The following is a 25,109-nucleotide window of genomic DNA, read 5'->3' as shown; positions in this document are numbered from 1 at the left end:
GAGAACCGGTAGTAGAAATTTTGAGTAGTTTGGAGAACCGGCAAATACCAACTCTTACTGGCCCTACCCCCATCTATTCTCTACCTCCTGAGTCCCAGCTGGATCTTTTTTTGTTGCCCTGCACAGGAGAACAGAGCTGGAAAGCAGGTTAGTGGGGTGGGGGTGGGGAATGGGATTTTGCAGTATCCTTCCCCTGCCATGCCCACCAAGCCATGCCCACAGAACTGGTAGTAAAAAAAAAAAAATCGAATCCCACCACTATAGGGTTCCTTGAGTTGTCTAGTGCAGGAGTGGGGAAACAATGGCCCTTTTACTACTTATGGACTTCAACTCCCAGAATTCATTCTGGCTCAGGAATTCCGCGAGTTAAAGTCCACAAGCCATAGTTTCCCCTGCCCCCCATTCTAGTGCTACCAACCTTTCTGCTCAATTTCATCCTCACCTGAAACTTTCCCCATTTCATGCCTGCCCCCACAAAAGAGCCTTTCTTAATTCAATTCCTTCTTCTCCATCTCCACCCCCTCCCTCTTAACGTCCTCTGCCCTCCCCAACAGAGCAAGGCAGCCAGAGATGTTGACTTCTTACCCCCGTTGTTGTAAAATTAAGCCTGGCAGACAACAAGAAAGAAAGCCCTCAGGCCCTTCTTCCTCATTACTTCTCCTTTGCACATCAGCGTCACGCAGCCATGTCCTGCTGAGATGATCAGCTGAAGCGCAGCTACAGCACGGAAACTGTGCGAGGAGGCTGTTTCTTGAGGACACTTCAGGCTTTCACCACCAGCCAAGGTGTGGAGGTTGTGCACTCCTGTAATTGGGATGACAATTCAACAGGCACTGATGCTTTCACGAAATGGAGAGGCGCAGAAGGGACCTGGACCTTGCTAGCTCTAAAGGGGACAGTTGGTTTCTAACCTCTTGTTGGTTTAAAAGCTTTAAACCCAGCTCCACCAACGTCAAGGCATCCTTCCTACAATTGACAAAACCCCCCTTGGAGCACTCAAACGGATAGATCAACTGCCCAGACAATTCACATCAATTGAAAGTCGTATTTTTATGTCATACTTTTCCGCACAGGAACAATGGATAGTCAGTGGAGTGGTGTGGTGGCCTAGAGGTGGAACTGTCACCTCACAATCAGGAGGCCGTGAGTTCGATCCCAGGCAGAGGCACGTTGAGAATATATCTGCTGAATATAACTCAGCATTGGTGACAGGAAGGGTATCTGGGCCAGTAAACAGTCCGCTCCATTCAGCTGCCTAGACTCTACCCCGCAAGGGATTATGAGGTCGTTAAAAGGAGATAACGGATTGTCAATGAATGCCATCAACTTCAAGGCCTGCCTTAAAATTTTCTTCATATCTCTAGAAAAGCTCCTGTATAACAAGGACCATATTCTTTTTTTTCTGGCTGGGATTATTTTGTTAAATTATTTCTGAGGGATTAAGACAAGGGTGCCCCACCTTGGTAATTTTTAAGACCCCTGGACTTCAACTCCCAGGATTCCCCAGGCAGCCATGCTGGCTGGGGGATTCTGGGCAACAAAGTCCACAGGACTTAAAAGTCACCAATGTTTTGATACCCCTGGATTAAGAATATAGCACTGACCAGAAAGCATGACCAGAAAGGCAAGTGTGGACTTCAACTCCCAGAATTCACACTGGCTGGGGAATTATGGGAGCTGAACTCCACACATCTTAAAGTTGCCAGGTTTGAAAAAAGAAAAACTTTATATCAATAAAAGCCACTTTCCAGAAAAATCTCCATCCGTAGTGCGTTGTTTGCATCAGGCTTCTGAAAAGTCAAAACCTTGTATTTCTTTCTGCTCAGTGATTTACCTAAGTGTTTCTATTAGTCTATGTGGATCTTCCATCTATTTCTTTTAAGGTTGGTGAGGGATTTTTTTTGGTTTTTTTGCCTAAAATGCTCATCATCTGCTTTTTGCTGCCATCTAGTGAGCAGTTAGCAGAACTAAAATATTTGCATCCCAGAGTTAAAAGGTTCACCTGCTTTTTATACAGCTTTGTTTGGTGATGGCTCTTCTCACTCACATCCCTAATTTAATTGTGCCATGTTTCCCTCTGCCAGAGCTTTTAAAGTTCTGCATGACAGTATCCTCAGCTCACCAGAATGTCTTTTGAATGTCTCCCCTTTTAAGCTTTTCTTAATTTGGGGGATAGCAGGACGTGCTATTTATTGCTTGTAGTACTTTCCTCTCCCATATGCTATCAGCATTCCCCCTCCCTTGCTCTGCTATCAGCTGCCCAATATCATTATTATTAAATATAATTGCTTCCCCAACAAGCCTCACCTGATGCCTTCCCTTGAGATTTTAATGGAGCTAGGAAGACAAGGAGCCTACAGAGATGACCTACATATGCATCCCTTGTTCACTTTTGGAGCACCCAGCTAGCAATTCCCCACCCCCTTGTAATCTTGTTCTCGGATAACATTGTGTAAACAAATTCTTTCATCAAAATAAGAACCAGGAGGAAAAAAATACACAAAAAAGCCAGTTTGGTGTAGTGGTTAAAGCATCAGATAAAAAACCAGATCGCCTTGAGTTCTATTCCTGCCTGACACATGAAGCCAAGTGAGTCATCTTGGGCCAGTCATTTTCTCTAGGAAGGAGACATTGGCAAACTACTTCTGAGATCTTGCCAAGCAAACTAGAGATTTGTCAAGGCAGGAAGCAGGAGTCAACACTGATTCAAAGGTACTTGTACACACACACACACACGCACAAATAGATGCTTCTCACAGCTCTGTTGATTGCGCTGTTCAATTTTTTTGTAGAATGCATTATTGCTGCAATTTCAGCTACAAAAAATATAGAATTCCCAACAGAAGGTATGAGAAAACCTGAGGTTTCTGTACTCAAACATCCTCCAGCCTAAACCAACATAAACCAAGTCAGATGATGACACTGTAGTGTGGTATTTTCAGGATGATGGGTTTCCCTACTTCTATTTTAGACAATGTAATTTCAACTGCCCTACATAACACAGGAACACAGAACTATCAAAACTCAAATTTATTTCAAACGTTAGGATTTCACAGATGTGTTGCGTCTCATTGGCAAATGCTACCATTTCTGAGGTTTTCTGAGTATTTGTATGTGGATCTTTGGTTATTTGGGTTTTCCCGCGTAAAATTGGAAGTATCTGGCGACGTTTCGATGAAGTCTCATTCATCATCTTCAGGCTTGTGTCTTCGGCTTTGTGCTTCTCCAAGAAGCACAAAGCGGAAGACACAAGCCTGAAGATGATGAGACTTCATCAAACGCTCGCCTAGATACTTCCAATTTTACGCAGAGAAACCAAATAACCAAAGATCCATATGTGTGTGTGTGTGTGTGTTATTCAGCTTTGTTGGAGTATTTTCCACATCATTATAGTTGTGCTTTTAAAGTTTAAAAGCACAACTATAACTTTAAAAGCACTACAACTATAATGACGTGGGAAAATACCCGAACAAAGCTGAACAACATATATGTAAGTATCCATGAAAACTTAAGAAAACACACATGTATGTATGTATGCATGTATGTATGGCATTCAGCTTTGTTCGGGTATTTTCCCACGTCATTGTAGTTGTGCTTTTAAAGTTGTAGCAACATTTTGGCAGAATCTCATCTGCCATCATCAGGCTTCTGTATAGTGTACTATACAGAAGCCTGATGATGGCAGATGAGATTCTGCCAAAGCGCTGCTACAACTTTAAAAGCACAACTACAATGACGTGGGAAAATACCCGAACAAAGCTGAATGCCATACATGTAAATACCCGTGAAAAGAAATATATATATATATATATATATATATATATTATATATATAATATATATATTGCTTTCTTTGCCTCTCCAAATTTCTCCTCCCCTGGTTTCCTGAGGCTGCAGGAATTTCGTATTTAAAAAAAAAATGCACCAGTTTCTAGAACTGCAAGAAATTTCAGTTATGGGAGATGACAGAAGGTGGCCGGCATTTCAAAGGTCATGACAAAAATGTCTCCATCTTTTCTTGGGCTGGTTTTGTTGCTCTTTCATGTTTGTTGAGGATCAACTGACAAGCAGCTCCTTTGAACAAGCAATTACCTATCTCTGTCACACAAATATGGTTTAAAAGCATGGCCCCACACAACAGAAAAGTTAGAAAAATCACTCTACTGTTCATGCAAGGCAAGTAATGAAGGAACACCTGAGAGAAGTTGGAGCTGGCCTCCTAAATTCGAGGGTCTAACTTTTCCAGGAAAAACATAACCAGAGGTGCCATTTTAAATATGAAAGATAGGATTTGTGGATGCCCCGAACAGTGCTGGGTCATTGGAAGTCTCTGTTCAGGCTCAGTTGTTTAGGAGATGAGGCAGCTGCACCAGTGGGAATTACAGTAAAAGTCCCATAAGACCTTCAAGAATTTCTCCAAAAAAGGAGAAACAGTTTGCCCGCTCTAAATTTAAGAACCGTGTTTCTCCCCCCCACAATTACAAGGACTGAGGAACCCAGATTTCATGCTAGGATAAAGGCACTCTGTTCCTGGAATAAGGGAAAGTAGAACCAATCTGCATCCTTTTGTTAAAGCATCCAGTTCGGAAGATGCTTATATACCCTGTTCATCTCTCCGAAGCAGCCTGTCCCTGGGGAGCACCGGCTGGAGGGGGTGGGAGGCTGCCGTTCTGCCTACATAACCCTGAATCTTGCAGAAGAGATCTTGGTGAGGGCAACCGACGCCATGAATTCAACAGCCTTGGTGCTGTCCCAATTGGCTTGGCTGCTTTAGGCAGGAGAGGACCCGTGGTGAAAAGAAGTAGCAGACTTAAATTGAAGAGCCCGCATTCCCTAACTGCTAATTTGCAAGCATTGTGAGGGATTAAAAACTTTTAAAAGGGAAGAATAAATAGCTAAGAACACAATCAAGGTGAGATCCAACTGAAACCAACCAAACCAACTGAAGCTGGGGGAAATTCCAAGAGACTCAATGATCAACGAAAGCATGGGGAAAAACAGCTCGTGAAAGCAAAAAACGGCAGTTAAACAGATTTCCAGACATTGATACTTTTTCCTTTTTTAAGGGTGGGAAGGCTGGCCTCCGTCCTCCTGTTTGATACAAGAGAATCTGCTTTGGATTTCAACAAAATTCCAGCATTCAAAAGAGTATTTTTATCTCAGCTAATTTTCTTTTCCAAAAGAACTTCGAAAAGTATTCTCCTCTCCTTTTCTTCTTCCTCCCGCAGAAGGGCAGTCTTCAAAACCTGGCTCCCAAATGCTTCAGGCAGACAGCGCCCCCTGGAGGGTTCCTAGCCGGGAATGCAGGAACAAATTGTCAGCTCTGCTGGGCCTTGACAAGTAAGACGGTGTGCTGCCCTCCAGCTGTCACGGAGAGAACTCTGCGGCTCTCCAGCTGCTGGCCGGACATCTGAACGGGGCTCCAGACATCTTCTTCATCTCCTGTGGCAAGCTGGAGGTTTGACCCCATGCCCCAGGCAAAGGCACGGCCTACAGAGGGGCAGAGCATGAGGATAAGAAACAGGGAGCAGCCATATCAAGGACCTTGAAGTACTCATCTCTAATGACCTAAGTGCTAGAGCCCATGTAACTGCATAGCCAAAAAGGCGTTAAGAGTTGTTAACCTAATCCTACGTAGCTTTTTCTCTGGTAATATTACACTAATAACTAGAGCATACAAAACATTTGCTAGATCAATACTCGAATACAGCTTATCAGTCTGGAACCCACATTACGTATCTGATATTAGCACAGTTGAGAAAGTCCAGAAATATTTCACAAGAAGAGTTCTCCACTCCTCTACTCGTTGCAGAATACCTTATGCCACCAGACTCGAAATTCTAGACCTAGAAAACTAGAACTACGTCACCTTCGGTCTGATCTAAGTATAGTATATAAAATCATACATTACAATGTCCTACCTGTCAATGAATACTTCAGCTTCAACCGTAACAACACAAGAGCACACAACAGATATAAACTCAAGGTTAATCTCACCAAACTTGATTGCAGGAAATATGACTTCAGCAACAGAGGGGGCAATGCCTGGAATACTCTACCTGACTCTGTGGTTTCTTCCCCAAACTCCCCAAACTTTAACCTTAGACTGTCTACTATTGACCTCACCCTTTTCCTAAGACGTCTATAGGGGGCGTGCATAAGCGCACCAATGTTCCTACCGTCCCTGTCCTATTGTTCCTTTTATTTTTCTTATATGTACCCATTTCATGTATTCATAACTATGTATATACTTATACCTTTTATCTTGTAAGCGACTGACAAATAAAAAATAAATAAAATAAAAATAAATATCCAATCTCCGTGATGGCGAAGCTATGGCACCCAGAGCCATTTCTGCTGGCACATGAGCCGTCGCCTGGAACAGATCCACTGTGTATGTGCGTGCCCCCCCCAGCCAACTGATTGTCTGGTATCTGCCGTGCATGTGCAGGGTGCTCATGGGAGATGCGCACGCATGCACAGAGGTACGTGGCATGTGCGGGAGATCCCACACACAGCGCAGGGGTGGGGGGGCCACACGTACATAAGCAGGGGGTGCGAGCATTGCATTATGGGTGTAGGCACACATGCGCGCACTTTCAGCACCCGACAACCAAAAGGTTAGCCATCACTGTCCCATCTAGCTAAGGAGACAGGCACAGCTGATTGTCTTGGGTTAATTCCTACCTGTATGAGAAATTGGAAATCAGAGATTGAAAATCAGATGCTTGTCAGATGTTACAGCTTTTCTATCCTGCTCTACGTTTATAACGTATCTCCATATGTGGCCAGAACTTGAAAACGACATTTAATACAGCATAGTTTCTGACCAAAAGGGTCTGAGATCGACATATGTGGGCCTGATTGGAGTAGATTGCAGATGTGACAAAGAAATATAATTTTATGTCATTTTATTCTATATTACATAGCCTGTTTCCCAAAAAATATGACCTACCCTGGAAGTAAGTCCTAGCTTGATTTTTACATGTGCGCCCAATATAAACCCTGCCCCCCAAGTAAGCCCTAATTAAGATCCCGCCCACTCCAGGGTGCATGGGTAAAAATTAAGCTAGGGTGGGGATAAGGGGGTGGAGCTGCCCGACTACTTACCTTTGGACACTTGTAGCCAGGCCTCGCACACCCCGACACCTGTCTTGCTGGCAGCCCATTTCTTCTGCAGCCGGCAAGGCTGGCAAGGCTTTCCTGAAGGCCTCTGTAGCTGATAACAAAGCTCAGGATCGATCCAGAGCTCTGTTATGGGCTACAGAGGCCTTCAGGAAAGCCTTGCCAGCTGCAGAAGTTCCTGAAGGCCTCTGACAGTGAAAAGGAGGCCAGGGTCAACGCACACAAGTGAGGTTAGTCAGTGGATGGCACACCCCGAAAATAAGACCTGGTGCCCTTTTTGGTGGGAAAAAAAAATTATGACAGGGTCTTATTCTGGGGAAAACACGGTATTTATTAAATGATTGTATTTTATCTAACTATTGTATTTTACCCTACTCTTATTTTAAAGTGTTTGTATAGGACTTTATTGATAATACGTGTTTGAACCTTGTACTTTGATATTCTACAAGCTAATCAATAAAGCTAAGCTAATCTATTTAGCAACAGAAAGTTTGGGTTTAATTGTGGTCATAAGTCAAGGACTACCTGCATATGCTTGCCTTTGAGAAAAGGCAGGAGGCAAATGTAGCCCTTAAAAATAAATCAAATGTTATTGCAATGACTAGAAAGTAGACACCATTTTCATGCAAAGCTTCAGAAGCAACACCCAGTTCTCCATAATTGCTCAGGCTCACCATCTTCTGTCACGGCATAGCCAACTCGTTCCCCGCAGGCCACCGAAGTTGATTTGGGCAAACCAGGGATAGCAGTGGGACTGTTCTTCTCACCAACTTCTTTTCCCAGGCCCAACATACCATAGTCTGCACGCCCAAGACTATATACAGTGCCTGTTTGAAGGTGGGAACCATTCAAGAGTGAAAGAAAGAGAAGACGTCATGTTAAGAGGAATCCCAATAACGCCAACTGCAAAGATACACAGAAGTCTCCATGATACAAATATATATAAGATCTCTTCAACACCCTCCCCCCCCCAAATGAACAGAGGTTCATGCAAAGAACGAAAGAAAACCCAACGTGAGGAAATCAGCTCTGCCCACTGTCTGGAGTTCGACCCTCATGAGGCTGAATGGTGACTCAGTCTTCCATCTTTCCGAGGTTGGTAAAATGAGGACCCAGATTGTTTGGGGCAATAAACTGACTCTGTATACTGCTTAGAGGGGGCCGTAAGACACTATAAAGCGATATATAAGTCTAAGTGCGATTGATATTGCTCTCTTAGGTGGAGTTTGACCAGGGAGAGCAGCAACCAACTGCTTCCCATGAATCTATACTTCCAGGTGACCCACCTTCTGAATCCAGACAGACAGTGTGATGCTGCCCACCAGAGAATCCAACCCATGATCGGGTGGAATTCTTAAATGCTGTCAGAATCTTTGGAGAATAATAGGTGGCAATTTCTTGGGAACCTGGGAGGGAATAAAAAAACAAATGGGAGATTAATGGAGATTAATGAAATAACAGCAGCCCATTGCCATTTGAAGACCATTTTGCTACAAGTGATTAAAAACTACGTATCAGCAACAAGCATGTGGAACTAATCCTAACCCACAACGTTTGGAGAAACAAATCACTTCTTTCCCCTTCTAGAATAGAAACTCCTGCCTCCCTGCACAACATCAACATTATGGTCACCACAAAAAAGTTTTCATCACAAATTTCATGAACAATGGTATCTTTCTGTTTCTCTATTCTTCATCAGGTAGAGGGAAACCATCTTCTCTTTCTGAATTATTTAGGATTATTTAGATCCTAGGTCCGTGGTGGAGAACCCACGGCACACATGCCAGAAGTGGCACGCAGAGCCATTATTGCCAGCACGTGAGCACTCTCCCAGAAAAGGTGTACTGCGCATGCGCTGCCTGACCGACAGCTGAGTGTCGGGTATCTGGCGCACATGTACAGAGGCATGGTGGCGCACAGGAGACACTTGCGCATGCACAGAAGCATGTGAGCACATGGGGGGGGAGTCAAGCATGCATGTGCGGAAGTGCACAGCACTGGTCATGAGGGTTGGGTGTGCAGAAGCATGGGTAGCGCAAGTCCATGCGGGTTGCACACGCATGCGCAGGAGGCATGGGGGGGACTACGCGCATCGCCTTCTGGGTGATGGTACGTGAGCATGAGCAGGCAAGCGCTTGCACCATTATCGGCATGGGAGCCGAAATAGGTTAGCCACCAATGTCCTAGGTAGAGACAGATATTTCTCTCTCTGGGGCACACTGAGAATATATCTGCTGAACTGAGCTCTACACTGGCAACAGGAAGGGCATCCGACCATTAAAACACTCCGCTAGGTCCATTCAGTTGCCCAGATTACACCCTGCAAGGGATTATGGGGTGGTTAAAGGAAGATGATGATGATGATAAGGTCCTCAGAGATCTCCTTGTCTTGCCAGGATTATTTTGGGCACTTCCTGAATCCCCATCAACCTGAATGACAACCAGGCTCTTCTCTACTATTTTGGGGATCGTGAGATCCCCAAAGATTGGAGCAGCTCAAAATAAAAAGCAAAACTAGCATTATCTGCTGATTTGGGATCCTAAGGCCTTCGGAGAGAGGTCCATCTTACCATGAGCGCACTGGATATATCTCAAGTCCTATGACGAACATCAACTCACCCAACTGGTAATAATTGGAGAGGCCAAACCCAACCACGTGTCCCTCCTGCGTGATGGCAATGGTGGAGTAGGAGCCACAGAAGATATCTTTGATGTTGCCTTTGGACTTACAGCCCCTCTGCTTTATGATGACCACTTGGGGGAGCAACAGCCGCTCTGGTGGAAAAGTGGGAAGATGATTAGGAAGGATCAGCTCAATACTCATGATTCAGACTGTTGGGGGCAACATGCTGACTCTGTAAACCGCCTAGAGAGAGCTGTAAAGCACTGTGAAGTGGTATATAAGTCTAAGGGATATTGCTATTATATTTAATTAAGGGTAGAGGTCTGACTTTCTGGTGCTTAAACACCACTTGCATGGCTAACAATATACATATATACATATATACATACATACATACATTAATCATATTCAGACAGAGATTGCAACAAACAGGACAAATTCAGTACGTAAAGCATGGCTAACAAACATACACACACACACTTACGTATGTTTGTATGTATCGTCATCACATTCAGACAGAAGACAAAAAAATGGCAACAAACAGGACAAATTCAGTAGATAAAACTGGTCCATTCAATAAAATAAACACTGTATCAGAGGAATTTCATTAAATTACAATGAAGTTAAACACTGAACTCACCTAAGCCTCGTCTTCCTCCTCGGGCCACAAAAATTTGGGGCACACGTCCCAGCTGACCATTGTCTCCACACCCACAGGTGTACAGGTTGCCCGCATTGGACACTAAAGCCAAGTGATGGCTCCCTAAAAAGAGGACAAGCTGCTTCATGGGGGCTCAAGAATTCCCCGCAACATTCTATTTCTGAAGACCTGGGATGCAATTGTGATGGGACGCTGAATTATTTTCGTACAGAACTCTATTTTTTCAAAAATACCGGAAGCGACGAAACGGGGCTAGATTTCGGCCTACAAAGCTTGTAGCAGCCTGCAGAAGCCTTCCTCAAGCCTTTGGGAGGCCGAAAAAGGCCTCAAACCGGCCAAAAATCAGCTGTGAGGCACGCACATGTGCAGTGAGGTAAGTTTGCCTGCAGCTCGCGTGCCAGCACAAATGGCTCTGCGTGCCACCTGTGGCACGCGTGCCATAGGTTCGCCATCACAGGCATACACTTAATAATACATTAAATCAAGTATTTTGAATCTTGGCAAGTTTAAGACTTGTGGACTTCAAATCCCAGAATTCCTGAGCTAACATGACTGGAGGAGGAATTCTGGGAGTTGAAGTCCACAAGTCCTAAAGCTCTCAAGTTTGAAGATCCCTGCATTAAATGATTGAACGTGGTCCTTTTTAAAGATGATTTTAATAGTTATTTATATATGCATGACTATCTTTTTTCTAACTACGAATATTACCATAGTTCTATACTATTTATATCTTTGCATTCACTAATAAATAAAATGGATTTTTAAATATTATCTTTCCTTCCCCTCATCTGTCAAGGGGCAATGCTGAGTTAGAAAGTTGATTCCTTTCCTTTTTGCAATTCAAATCATGGGGAACATCTGCCTTTTAAAAAGAAACTTTACTCAGTGGAAGGTAAATCCAGTTGACCAGTTATCAGACTTATCAACCTGAACATCAACCACTGACTAGGTTCATGAATTGACTAAGCGAATTCAGCTAAATGATTTGAGCTGAAGCCAAAGCCACCCATCATGCGCCACATGCACGTTGCATGTGAATCAGACCAGCATGACTTGCTTGCTTTGCAAACTTGGGTTTTCAAAAACCTAAGCTTGGCAAGAAGCACCACTATAGCCAGCGTCACTCACCGGAGGCAATTTTAACAACTGGGACCTCCAACTGTAGTTCTACTGGGAATAAGCTGCCGTTGCCAGACTCCAAATTCTCTTCACCTTTCAGAGGAGCTAGTAAACCAATGACGCCATTTTCATCCTGAAGAAGAAGCAGATGTAGGAGACAAAGAGCCGATGGGCAACCCAAAAGAGGAAGCCAAACACGGCCGCTTTTCTCCCATGCAAAACAGACAACGTACCCGGAAAGCACCCCAAATGAAGACGCGTCCATCTTCTGTCAATGCTGCCGTGTGGCTGTCCCCCGCTGAGACCTGCACCACCTTCTCCTTCAGATCCACCAAGCCCGGCACGGCGTCAGACCCTTCTTCTGAAGTGTCCCTCCCCAGGGCCCCCTCGTCATTGCAGCCAAAAGTGTAGATCTGGAAGAAGACAAGAGTCATGGTGTCAAATTAAGAAGGACATCCGGGAACTTAGGACTTCTCCAGGTTGTCAGTTATGAGTCAATCTATCAACCCAAAAGGAGACCCTTAAAGTAATTTAGTCACTGGAAGGGAGCAGTTATGGGATTACTAGCACTTTTTGTCCCATAGGGGGTGGGTGTTAAGGTACAATCCACCAGAACTGTTCAAATCCGGCAAAGAATCCAAGGTTTCCATTGGATGGACGACCTTCCCCATGTGTTCCTGTTCTTTACCAAACTCAATTTGGTACAGATTGTGGTGACCTGCAGACAACACCTCAAAGATATTCCTGTCCTTTATGTCCTGATCAGTGCACACTTGAGGACTTCATGGCAGCGTGACAGAACACAATTAATGTTGCTAGTTTCTGGGCAAGTTCTGTTTAAGTTGTATGTAGTTTAATCTTATAGCCATGATGGCGAACCTATGGCATGAATGCCAGAAGTGGCACGCAGAGCCGTCTCTCCAGGCATGCCAGCCATTGGCCGCTGCACTTTGGGGTTCCAGCGCACGCAGGAGCACCAGAAACCAGAAGGGCGGCTCTCCGGCGCACATGTGCATGCCAGGAAGCTGAGCTTCCAGTTTCCGCCGCATCCATGTATGCTGGGGAGCTGCTCTTCCGGTTTCCGGCACTCGCCCGCACGCCCACGCTCCTGTTTCGGCACTTGGTGCCGAAAAGGTTCGCCAACATTGTCTTATAGTGTGCCTTATTTTAGTTGGGATGCTTCTGACACAATCAAACTAAACTCAAGAGTGTCCTAGAAACAATTTGAAGCATCACCTTCCATCTTTAAGCAGTTCAAGTCTGTTTTCAGGTTTCAAAACCAGACAACTGAAATTGGATTACCATCGAGATAGCGAGGAAACAAAATGTAATATCAAGCCATGTGTTTGCAGGAAGTTAGGTTGGCCTTTTTGGGGGTGGCCCCAAACTCTTCCTCAGCAGCTTATTCCTCTAACACAGGATTGTCAGACTTGATTTCATTGAGGGCCGCATTAGAGTTGTGTTTGACCTCGGGGTGTGTGCGTGGCCAGCATGATGTTGTGTATGGTGTGTGTGTGTGTGTGTGTGTGTGGAGAGCACACCAAGATGTGTGTCAGAGGTGGTATTAAGCAGGTTCTGACCAGTTCTGGACAACCGGTAGCGGACATTTTGAGTAGTTTGGAGAACCGGCAAATACCACCTCTGACTGGCCCCGCCCCCATCTATTCTCCACCTCCCCTCCCAGCTGATTGGCTGGGTCTTCTTTGGTTGCCCCTGCACAGGAGAACAGAGCTGGAAAGCAGGTTAGAGGGGTGGGGAGGAAATGGGGATTTTGCAGTATCCTTCCCCTGTCACGCCCACCAAGCCCCGCCCACAGAACCAGTAGTAAAAAAAATTGAATCCCACCACTGCATGATGTCCCTTGTGTCCGGGGGTGCCTAAGCATTCTGCCAGTGAAAACAAAGCTCCCAAGCTCCATTTTCGGCCGCAACGGCCTCCTGCAATCCTCTGCCAGTCAAAATGGAGTTTGGGAGGGCCACGCGGCACAGGCACTGGGGGCTGGTCTTTCGCTGTTTTTAGGGAGGCCCTGGAGGACAGATGTAAGCACCCCGCGGGCCAGATCTGGCCGCCAGGCCTTGAGCTTGACACCCCCGTCCTAAGAGAATACTAGGTTCAGGAAAGGCTTGGAAAAGGAAGTGTAATAATTTAAGCCATCTATGCACATGGAACCATGTTCTGTAGGGAAACTAGGTTTGGACTCACCTTGCCTGTTTCGCTCAAACACACTGTATGAACCCCTCCTGCCTCGGCCTGGATGATCTTCTCAGGGAGCTGCACCAGGGCAGGCCTCTTCCGCGCCAGCACATCTGGCCCAAGGCCCAACTGTCCGAGATCACCTTGCCCCAGGGTCAGCACCGATCCTGGCTCACTTTGGTGTGAGGAATGGCTAACTGGATAAGAGCAGGAGGGAGGGGCGTGGAAGAGGAAACAAAATCCACAATCCTATCAAAATCCATTCTGAAAGTTTAAAATTCCAGACTTGAAGATTTAAGTCGGATGTTTTCCTAAACCAAGAGCAGCATCTTCGAACAGGTGATCCTCGACTTACAACCTTTCACTCAGTGACTGCTTTGAAGTTACAACGGCATAGGGAAAAAAAGGGACTTATGACCGTTGTTCACACTTACAACCACTGCAGCTGCGTGACAGAAACATAACAAAGTCACAAAAGTAGAATAAATTCCCTTTAATGGCTCCAACTTGGCCCCAGTGTCCAATTATCCTTGGCTGGATAACAAACTCTTCAAAAAAACAGTGTATGAAGGGAAGAAATGCAGTCCAAATTAAATTAGAAATTAAAAAACCAACACAAACCACACCGACGTAATGAACACAGCAGGCCAGGATGATAAATTGCAGACTTTCAAAGGATAAAGTAGCACCCACAGTTGGAGGATGCTAAAACCCAGATAAGGCTCGACCAAGATAATGTACATAGCAAGGTGCTATGTGCAAATGCCCCACTTATATCCTGTTCTCCCAGCTGCAACTAATGAAAGGGATCAGGGCCGCCTTCTCTCTCGCAAGCCATGTTGCTCCCTTCTCCGTTCCTCCCTGTGTGCCCTAGGATGAAGACGGGATGGCCCTGGGTCTTCCTCTGAATGCCCATCTGGCCTGTGCTCTTCCCCAGTTTCCTCCACAGCCACCGGAGCCACAGTCCCACTCCCTGTCAGCTGCTCAATCTCCCCCTCAGAATCAGACTCCAACAAGGGCATGACAGCAGCATTCCCTTGGTTGCATGATCAAAATTCAGGCATTTGGCAACTGGCTTGTATTTATGACAATTGCATTGTCCCTGCAAAAGTCAATGAGGGAAGCCAGATTTGTTTAATGACTGCATGATTTACTTAACAACTGCGGTGATTCACTTAACAACCATGGCGAAGAAGATTGTAAAATGAGGCGCAGCTCAGCTAGAAATGAAAATTTTGGGTTCAATTGTGGTCATCATTTGAGGACTACCTGTACAAGGTACATTGTATATTCTCTATGCATAATTACCCCCAGGACTAACCTACAAAGTAGTCTGTGGTTGCAGTGCACAACTGGAGGACACAAATGGTGGGTCCTTGCCCCAAAGGTGTTTTTTTTTTTTTTTTCTGAACCCAAAGTTAGAGGAGTAATCCAAAGAAAGGGAAAGGGGTTGAGATCCCAAACATCTGGAAACAGCAGTTCACTCACCACTGTACTTTTTTCTTGAGAAGCATTAATGGAGCAAAGCATAAGATCGGCATACCCATCGAGATTAAAAACGAATTTTAAAAAAGGATGTGCAAATTCTCACAATGGCCAAATTTAGCTACATCCAATCGTGCACAGGAAACGAAGCAAGTAAAATCATAGTACGAACTTTCAGTGTTTTTCAATTTGGCCATTTGAAGCTATGTGGACTTCAATTCCCAGAATTCCCCAGCCAGCCAGCTGGGGAATTCTGGGAGTTGAAGCCCACATAGCTTCAAGCAGCTAAGGTTGAGAAACACTGGATCAAAGAAACATGCTGACATCAATCATGGTTAACAAGGGTTTGGTAAACAACAAAAACTATATGGTAAGATAGAAATTTTTGAAATTTTTAGATCTGAGCAATATTCCCAGCAAAGAGCATATCTCACCTTTTATCCGTTTCGCTTTTAAAATGTCATCTTTTTCTAATACCCGTTTTCTTGGCATGTTTCTTTAAAACTGCGGGACAGAAGAGAAGGAAAGAAAAGGACAACAGACATCAATGAAATAAATCTCAGTATGTTAACTTCAAATCAAATATCATTACAGTAGACAACAGAAAGGCCAGGGAGAAAGTAAGAATACAATTCAAAATAATACTAATGTTAAAATAATTTAATGTATAAGAATGGTAGATAAAAAGCAAGTGAAAAAATCTTTACGTTAAAAAAAATGCAAAAAGTGAAAAAATTCCAAAAGTAGAAGAGGTGATTAAGGAAATGATGGAATGTGCAGAAATTGACATTAGCAATTAGAGAGCAAGAAGGTAAAGAATATTACAAAATCTGGGATCTATTTTATCAATGGTTAGATAAGAAAATAGAAAATTAAATGTGTTATAAAAAAGGAATGGTATAATATGCAAGATAATATAATGATATTATATAATTGAATATAATGAATTGTATGTTCTCAGATTTGTTAGAACCTAGATTTGCTCGATAAGGATTATGTGAAGTTGTCTAATAATGATATAATAATAATACAATATAATATGTATAGTTGACTTATGTAATATGAACGTATGTTTGGAAGGGTAAGACCATTGATATTATGATATTGCACAAAAGAAATGTACCAACCAACACGCTGTATTTTTGGAAGGTGGTTTTATGTTGATGTTTTATGTTTGTGTTTATTAGTGTTTAAATAATAAAAACACTTTTACTAAAAAAATGCAATCACTGGAGGAATCTGAAAACAGGTAAAAAAAATATACTAGTAGCGTCTAGTACCTTTCTAGTTGGTTTTTAAAAATTTTATCACTTATTTTATTCTACAGGTAGTCCTCGACTTACGACAATTGACTAAGCAAGACATTCGTTAAGTGAGTTTTGCCCTATTTTACGACTTTTCTTACCACAGTTGTTTACATGAATCACTGCAGTTGTTAAAGTAACCTTCTCCCACTGATTCTGCTTGTTAGAAGGTCCCAAAGGGGGATCAATCACATGATCCCCAGACCCTGCAGCCGTCATAAATATGATTCAGTTGCCAAGCGGCTGAATTTTGATCATGTGACCATGGGGATGCTGCAATGGTCGTAAATGTGAAAAATGGTCGTAAATCACATTTTTCAATGCCGTAACTTTGAACGGTCCCTAAACGAACTGTTGTAAGTCAAGGACTACCTGTATCCTATTGGGCTAAGCTCTTAACCGAGGATCTTCAAACTTGGCAAGTTTAGACTTGTGGACTTCAATACCCAGAATTCCTGAGCTAACATGACTGGAGGAGGAATTCTGGGAGTTGAAGTCCACAAGTCTTGAAGGTATCAAGTTTGAAGATCCCTGCTCTTAACTATTGCAAGTTGAGAACTTTATTTACATTGTTCTGTGTAAAAAGATAAAAAGTTAGGATGAAAACATCTTAAATAAAAGTTGTATCTATCAACTAGGTTTTAACAGTAGCTGCATAAATACAATTGAGTTTACTACCTGGATCCTAATAGAAGTTCTCTAGTAGCACCCTGCAAATTTTAAACCCTGCCTCAAAAAAGTTTGGCAACACTCTATGTAATAAAATAATTACTGTCAGAAAGCAGTAAAATCAAATTAAATTGGCTTGAGTGATAAAGAATTGAAAATATCACTATAAAATTGGCCATAAAAGCCACATTTAATTTGATTTTTTTTTCAATTTAGACATTGCCCGACTCCAAACTGATTCCGAACAGTGTGTAATAAAGTCAAACGAAACAAACAAAATTGCAATGTAATAAAATTGTTACAGAAAAGTCATAAAGAACAAGAACTTATGGCGAGTCCTGCTAACAATACCCACACCCACACAAGCAAATACAAAAGTTCATCCCAGTTATCCTAACTCAAGACCAGCCAGGGCTGAAATGGGTCTGTGGGAATCACCTTGAGAGGCAGGAGGGGGAGAAGCAACCTAGATAAACGTCAGGAGAAAGGTTGAACAGATTAAGAGAGTTGGAAGAGAGCTTGTAGGTCTGTACACACAAGTCCCTTATATAGGCAGTCCTCGACTTGCATCATTTAGTTTATTTAGTGACTGTTCAAAGTTACAACAGCACTGAAAATAGTGACTTATAACCATTTTTTATAGTTACAACCAGTGGTGGGATTCAAATTTATTTTACTACCGACCAGTAGGATTAGCAAAGTCAGATCCACTGTAGATAGAGCACACCAGTTGAAAAGGAATGATTGCCTTCTCAGTAACAAGCGGCATTGGGGAACGAAATCCAAATTTAATAAAGCCAATGACCCATCCCGTTATATCCAACGGGCCAGTTTTGCATAATGTAAGTTTATCGTGTCCAACTTTTATAGTCTACAGGTTTTGCATGTGATACATACATGCCCAGATACTCATTTTCTCCAATAGTTATACAGCGCTGCATGCAGTCTGTTCCTCACCCACTGCATGGCAACATCCAGAGACAGGTGTGAACCATGGGAAGGCTGAGTTCCAATCCAAGCATTAGACAGAGAAGCTAATACTATTTGCCTCAATTAAAAATGCACGCCATGGAGATTCGCACCAGTGGTGGGGGATTCAAAAAAAATTAGTACTGGTTCTGTGGTCATGGCTTGGTGGATGTGGCAGGGGAAGGTTACTGCAAAATCTCCATTCCTTCCTCACCCTCCTAACCTGCTTTCCAGCTCCGTTCTCCTGTGCAGGGCAACCAAAGAAGATCTAGCCGATCAGCTGGGACTCAGGAGGTGGAGAATAGATGGGGGCGGGGCCAGTCAGAGGTGGGATTTGCCGGTTCTCCAAACTACTCAAAATGTCCGCTTACCAGTTCTCCAGAACCAGTCAGAACCTGCTGAATACCACCTCTGCTCCCCACCCCACTAACCTGCTTTCCAGCTCTGTTCTCCTGTGCAGGGCAACAAAAGGAGACCCAGCCGATCAGCTGGGACTTGGGAGGCGGAGAATAGATGGGGGCGGGGCCAGTCAGAGGTGGGATTTGCCAGTTCTTCGAACTACTCAAAATTTCTGCTACTGGTTCTCCAGAAGTGGTGAGAACCTGCTGAATACCACCTCTAGTTACGTTACGACCTTTCACAGTTACAACCTTTGCAGCATCCATGATCATGTGCTCAAAATTCAGATGCTTGGCCCCTGGTTCATATTTATGATGGTTGCAGTGTCCCACAGTCATGTAATCCACTTTTGCGACCTTCCCCTGTCGATGGGGAAGACAGATTCACTTGACATCCATGTTACTAACTTAATGGCAGGGATTCACTTAATGTCAACTAAAAAGATACTCCTTTGGTCTTTTTAGCTGCCAGAAAAAGAGAGTGGGAGAAAACAAGGCATTCCTTAAAAGCCTAGATAGTCACCCTGGCAGCCCAAAGTTGTCAGAGCATAAGAAGGTTATTGGAGAGCATGATGGATGACTCTTGGAGGTGGATGTGTCCCATTGGAGAAGTCACATCCAGGGGGTGGGGAAAGACCCCCCCAGGGTCAAGGGGGAAATGTATGATGTCATTTAGTGTCGGCTGCACCCAGCCACGTGCCAACATGGCAACTTCTAATAAACCAATTTACTTTTCCCTGAGATGCGGCTAGAGACTTTTGATTTGAATGAGGGTGGATTTGTTGGAGCCCGGACACTTAGCAGCTCTGGCAAGAAATGTCAGGGAACGAGTGGAGCAACACTCACTTAACAAATGTCTCCCTTAACAAAAGAATCTGGGGCTCAACTGGGGTTGTAAGTGGAGGAGTACCTGTGCTAATTTCTAGTTCACAAATAAGCCTTGTAAAAAAAATCCATTCCAATCCACACTGGAATCAAAAAAGCCCCGGAGAAAGAATTCATTCTCGACTTGAATGCCACCTGTCACAGTGGTTGGAAGGGATTCTGCCAGGGAAGAAACAAAGATATTCTCTATCTACAAAGACGAGTCAACTGCAAATGTGCCAAACTTTGGCTAAGAGGCCGAAACTTCTTAATCTCTCTTCTCCCAACTTCTCATGTCAGCTTTGCTGTAGCCTGATAGGAGTGTCAGTTTTTTTCTCTATGGGAAACCACCAGGGCTGAGCTTCAAAAATTTCAGCAACAGGTTCTCTGCGCAGTTGCTGGGTGGGCGTGGCCATGGGGGGCGTGGTCTAGTCAGCCTCCTGCACCACAGTGGGTGGGTGGGGGGCGTTTTTGCCCTACCCGGGCTCCGGAGGCTCTCTGAAAGCCAGGAACAGGCCTATTTATTTTTTTAATTTTAAAAATAAACTTTATGAAACATCAAAAAATATATACATAATACAAAACATTTCCTAAAATATGAAACCAAAAAGTTATACATAACCAATAAACGTAAGAACATAAAGATTTCTCATTGCTTAGACGGTATGTTTTTATCCAACAACGTTCCAATACTTAGTTCCTATATCTGGTATATACTCCTCTTCATATTTTCTCTTGCCTCTCTGTTTACTTACAGGTTTCTATCCTTTATCCAATTATACCAGTTTTCCCAAACTGTAAAATATTTTGAGTCTTCCTTATCGTTTAACTTTTGGGTGAGTTTATCCATTTCCGCAGAAACAGGCCTATTTCCGGCCTTCCTGAACTTGCAGGAGGCCCGTTTTTCACCCTCCCTGAGACCCCATGCAAGCCCTCCATTTACCTCCATCCAAAGCGGGCCACGTGGGGACTCCTGGGAGAGGAGGGGTGGGTGGGGCCAGCCAGGGGTGGGATTGGGGGGGTTCTCTGAACTTCACAAAATCTTAGCTAGGGGGTCTCACAAACCCCTGCGAACCCCCAGCAGTTCCCACCCCTGGACACCACAATGCAACCTTTCGCTGATAAACCGTTTTACGGTGTGCAGTTTAGGTTCTTGGGAAGGGCCAGCAATGTTCCCCTTGCCCTGCTTGTTCAAGGGATGGCTAATTAATCGAAGGAATGTCCTTCTGGAGGGAGGAGTCCTTCTTTCCATTCGACAACCTTTACTGTGATTACATCACCCACCTTCAAGGAGCGAAGGGCCCATCATTCTCACACTGACCATTTTATACCCCGCTTATCGTCTGAAGTAGGCTAAGCTCAAGCAGAGGAAATGGCTGAGCCTATATAAAGGGACCTGTGTAAGAATCAAGGGGAGCACGACGGCTCAATGGTTAAAGACACTGAGGTTCGAGACCTAACTGCTGCGTAATGGGATGAGCTCCTGTTCTTTGCTCCAGCTCCTGCCCACCTAGCAATTCGAAAGCATGCAAGCAGATAAATAGGCAACACTTTGGTGGGAAGGTAGGAGCATTTTGTGCGCCTTTGGGGTATAGCTATGCTGGCCACGTGACCACGGTAGTGTCTTCGGACAATGCGGGCTCCCTCAGGCAAGACACAGAGGACTGCCCGCTAGAATTGGACATGACTGGACAGGAGTAATCTTTACCTTTTATATACAAATAAGGAATTGGACCCAATTCTCAACCCAAAAGACATTAGGTGACACTGCTTTGTTTGTTTTTTTACACAGAGATACTTCTGTTTGAAAAGTCCATAGGGAAAGCAGATATTTCTGGTATCCTGGTCTCAATTGTGGTCATAAGTCAAGGACTATCTGTATATCTGTAGACAACATTCAAGGACACTCAGTTTCCACTACTCTTGAAAAAACTATTAATCTAAGGATCAAGTAGAGATGAGAATTCTGTAGAGATTCTCAGTCATCCAGGTCATGGTTGTCCCAAAAATGCTTTTTCCAGAAGGCAACTGGATTTTCTTGTTTGTTTGTTTTTTGCTTTTGAAGACATTTCACTTCTCATCCAAGAAGCTTCTTCAGCTTTTGACAGGACGGTGGGAAATGGAAGGATTTATATTCCTTGCAGACAGCTGGTCATTTACATCCTTTTAGAGGGTCGCTGAGGCCACTTGGAGGTTTAGCTGTGTTTTCTACAGGTAGACACAGGTAAGACATTGTAGTTTTCTACAGAAGACACAGATAAAACTCCAAGTGGCCTCAAGGACCCTTTAAAACAGAGGTCTCATTCTCGCGGCCCGCGGGCCAATTGTGGCCCACAGGACGATATCCTGTGGCCCCCACCGTGATATGAAAGTATAATATTAGTGCATAATATAAAGTATAATATTATGCGGCCCAACCTCACCCAGACTCTGCCTCCAGCGGCCCCCAGATAAATTGTGTTTGAGACCCCTGCTTTAAAAGGATGCAAATGACCAACTGTCTGCAAGGAATATAAATCCATCCATACCCCACTATCCTGTCAAAGCTGAAGAAGCTTCTTGGATGAGAAGTGAAACCTCTTCAAAAGAAAAAAAACCAAGGAAGTCCAGTTGCCTCCTGAAAAAAGCACCTTTGGGATAGAGATAACATTATATCAGGCTGAGAGTCTAGCACATGGGGTCTTCAAACTCGACAGCTTTAAGACTTGTGGGCTTCAACTCCCAACATTCCTCCTCCAGTCATGTTAGCTCAGGAATTCTGGGAGTTGAAGTCCACAAGTCTTAAAGTTGCCAAGGTTGAAGACCCTCAGGTCTAGCGTTATCTCCAAGGCTATGGATCCGGATTGTGGTTTAGCTGGGAATAAAACCCCACTGGATCCAAGTTAAGATTGGCCCATCAGTCTCTACCAGCGCTTGTTAATCCGATAAGGACTCCCAGGGAGACAGGCCCACAGTTCCAATCCACTACGGCAAAGTCCCTCAAAGTGGTCAACATCCACCCCAAAAGATCAATGGCGCTATCCAAGAGGTTGATGCTATGATTAGTGGTAGGAGTACCAGTAGTTAAAATATAGCATTTTTAAAACTATCCTCATTTAATAAAACAGGGGTCTCCAAACTTGGCCACTTTAAGACTTGTGGACTTCAATTCCCAGAATTCCTGAGCTAACATGACTGGAGGAGGAATGCTGGGAGTTGAAGTCCATAAGCCTTAAAGTGGCCAAGTTTGGAGACCCCTGTAATAAAGGGAAGGAAGGTTGATGATTGATCTGAAACTTCACAAAGGGGCCAATGAGCTGAAGAATTTTTGGGGTGGGGTGAGAGGAGATCCTTGCACCCGGAGTCATTGGAGCCCCACACCAACATTTCTAAAGCAGGGAGGGGTCTTCAAACTTGCAGATTTCAACTGCCCAGAATTCCCCAGCCGGCAGGGCCGGCTGAAGGAATTCTGGGAGTTGGATGTCTTCAAGTTTTAAAGCTGCCAAGTTGGGAGACACACACACACACACACACACACACACACACACACACACACACACACAAACACTCCTCTCTCTACTGCAGTGTTGTTCCCCCCCGCCCCCAACTTGGCAGGTTGAATTCTGGGAGTTGAAGTCCGCAAAAGAGACTCTGGAGTCCAAAAAAAAAAGGGGGAAAGAAAAAAAAACCCCAACCAGATTAACCTGCTGCTCGCCTTATTACAAAATAATAATAAAATAATATAATAATAATAAAATAATAAAATAAATACTAATAAAAATAATAATAATAAAAAAAAAAAAATAAAAAAAAAATAAGGAATCCAGGCATGGTCGTATGGAATTGCCACTTCTTCCCCCACCCTCCCTCGTATAACTCTCAAGGAAGCCGCCTGCCTTTTGAATTTCCCGCCTGAGCCTCGCTTCTCGGGAAAGAAGGAAGGGAGGGAGGGAGGAGAGAGGGAAGGGAAGGGAGGGGAGAAAGCGGTCACCCACGCGCCGGACTCAGCCGCGGCGGGCCCCGCTTCCCTTTCCCTTTCCTCGTCGGAGCGCCTTCGCTCCCCCCTGCTTCCGATTAGAACGCGAAGTTGTTACTTGGCGTTCCATCCTTAGAACGTTCGCCTGCAGCACTTTCCCCAAACCACGTGGGCCGGGACTGGGCCCTTCGGTAACTTGAGCGATCGGCAAATTTGGGGATGGGGTCAGGGGGGCGGGGAGGGTCGAAGGGAATTAAGAAGGGGGGAAATATTACCTGCCGTGTCTTCTCCCCTCGCCCCCGCCGTCCTCTCTCCTCCCCGCCCTCCCAATTCAACTCACCTCCCTTCTTTACCTATTCGCCGCCTCCGCTTCTTAGTCGGGCCAAGCTTCTCTCTTCCTCTCCTCTCTCTCTCTTTCTCCACTTCCCCCTCCCCTTTCCCCGGCCTGATCCGGAGGGGCATGCGCACTGGGCGCAGAGGCTGTTTGGAAAGAGGAGAAGTGCTCCCCCTACAGTCCGAAACCTCCCGGAAAGCGTGCGGATCAGAGGCGAACGCGCAAAAGGTCGAAAAATGCGGCGGGCTTCTTCTATCAAAGTCACGGATCTTCAAACTTGGCAAGTTTGAAGACTTGCGGGCTTCAACTCCCAGAATTCCTGAGCTTGGAGGAGGAATTCTGGGAATTGAAGTCCACAAGTCTTAAAGTTGCCAATTGTGAAGACCCCCCCCTAATACTATCTATTCGTTCTTTGCAAATCGAAGGGTCTTCGCTTTTCGGATTAAAAAGTGGGCTTCCCGAAAAGCTATTGGAACTAGGCAACTTGTGTTGGCCAGCGATCCTAAAGGGAGGGATTTTTACACTAACACCCTGCTCCGTTGCAAATCTGCCTTGCGGTCGCACACAGGTATGGATGGAGCTGGCAAACGCTGGTTACTCTGTGGCTTAGCGCAGGAGCTCTCCAACCTTGGCAAACTTTAAGCCAGGTGGATTTCAACTCCCCAGCAAAGCTGCCTGGGGAATTCTGGAAGTTGAACTCCTCCAGTGGCCAAGGTTGGAGACCTCTGGCTTGCTGTGTTGGGCTCATCCGTATCCTCAAATGTATTGCACAAAGCTAGATCCTGGCTGGTACAACCATCTTCCTTTTCGGGAACAGCTGCGGGATTGCTCTCCTTTTTTGTCTTTCCTACCAGCGCAATCCCTTATCTATCCAGAAGCCTCTTGCTTGTAGATGCAGAAGTTCCTAACTCAGCCTCGCAGTTGATCCATTATCGGTTTCATTAGCATTCTAGTTATTAAGCTGCCAATGTATATACAATAACATACCTTTGCAGTAATCCTCTGCTATTTTTGCCGGGGCTATCGTTTAATTTTCTCTAGACAAAATGGGAAAAATACTTCACTGGGTCTGATAAAAACAGGGCTCTTTAAAGGGGAGAAATCGAAGTGTTGGTTCTTAACTTGTCAGCCCTTAAAAGCACTTGGGACGTCATTTTTTGTTTTGTTCAATTGGGGTCTCAGTCACTGTCTGGACAAATCCCTGCCAGTTTATTGGCAAGGTTTTCAAGAAGTGGTTTACCATTCCCTGCTTGTTAAGGTTGAAAGGCCCAGTCGTCCAGTTGACTAGTTCTCAAAGGCAGGACTAGAACTCTTGTCAATTCGGTTAACCGCTACATCAGACTGCCTGTGTCTGTCATCTTGGGAACTTGCAAATTCATTGGAGGTGCAAGTACGCCTTGAAAAATCATTT

General features: G+C 44.5%; 1 protein-coding gene across 2 annotated transcripts; it reads right to left on the bottom strand.

Moving 5' to 3' along the window:
- Window positions 1–5,049: 5,049 nt before the first annotated feature.
- Window positions 5,050–23,784, bottom strand: RCC1 (regulator of chromosome condensation 1). Of its 2 annotated transcripts, none has more exons than XM_026702496.2 (10): window positions 23,705–23,784; window positions 15,640–15,709; window positions 13,730–13,917; window positions 11,761–11,940; window positions 11,537–11,660; window positions 10,388–10,510; window positions 9,744–9,899; window positions 8,411–8,530; window positions 7,799–7,951; window positions 5,050–5,489 (listed from the first exon to the last, which is right to left on the bottom strand). In XM_026702496.2, exons 2-10 carry the CDS (start codon window positions 15,695–15,697, stop codon window positions 5,317–5,319), a joined length of 1,275 nt encoding a protein of 424 aa, XP_026558281.1. In that variant the 5' UTR covers window positions 15,698–15,709; window positions 23,705–23,784; the 3' UTR covers window positions 5,050–5,316. The 2 variants fall into 2 exon arrangements, with proteins under 2 accessions (XP_026558281.1, XP_026558282.1); XM_026702497.2 differs by having other exon boundaries at window positions 23,718–23,784.
- Between the last annotated feature and the right edge of the window lie 1,325 nt (window positions 23,785–25,109).

Source organism: Pseudonaja textilis, chromosome 10 (genome assembly GCF_049901715.1).
Source record: "Pseudonaja textilis isolate UNSWEBS1 chromosome 10, rPseTex1.2, whole genome shotgun sequence".
NCBI classification, from domain to species: Eukaryota; Metazoa; Chordata; class Lepidosauria; order Squamata; family Elapidae; genus Pseudonaja; species Pseudonaja textilis.
Note: the sequence above shows the minus strand (reverse complement) of the source record. Positions and strands in the feature narration are given on the sequence as shown.

Coding starts and splice junctions, on each gene's coding strand:
- RCC1 (XM_026702496.2), bottom strand. CDS start 15,697: ATGCCAAGAAAACGGGTATTAGAAAAAGATGACATTTTAAAAGCGAAA. Junction 11,661..11,760: donor TCATTTGGGGTGCTTTCCGG/GTACGTTGTCTG, acceptor CTTCTTCTTCAG/GATGAAAATGGCGTCATTGG. Junction 5,490..7,798: donor CTATGCCGTGACAGAAGATG/GTGAGCCTGAGC, acceptor GCCCCTCTGTAG/GCCGTGCCTTTGCCTGGGGC.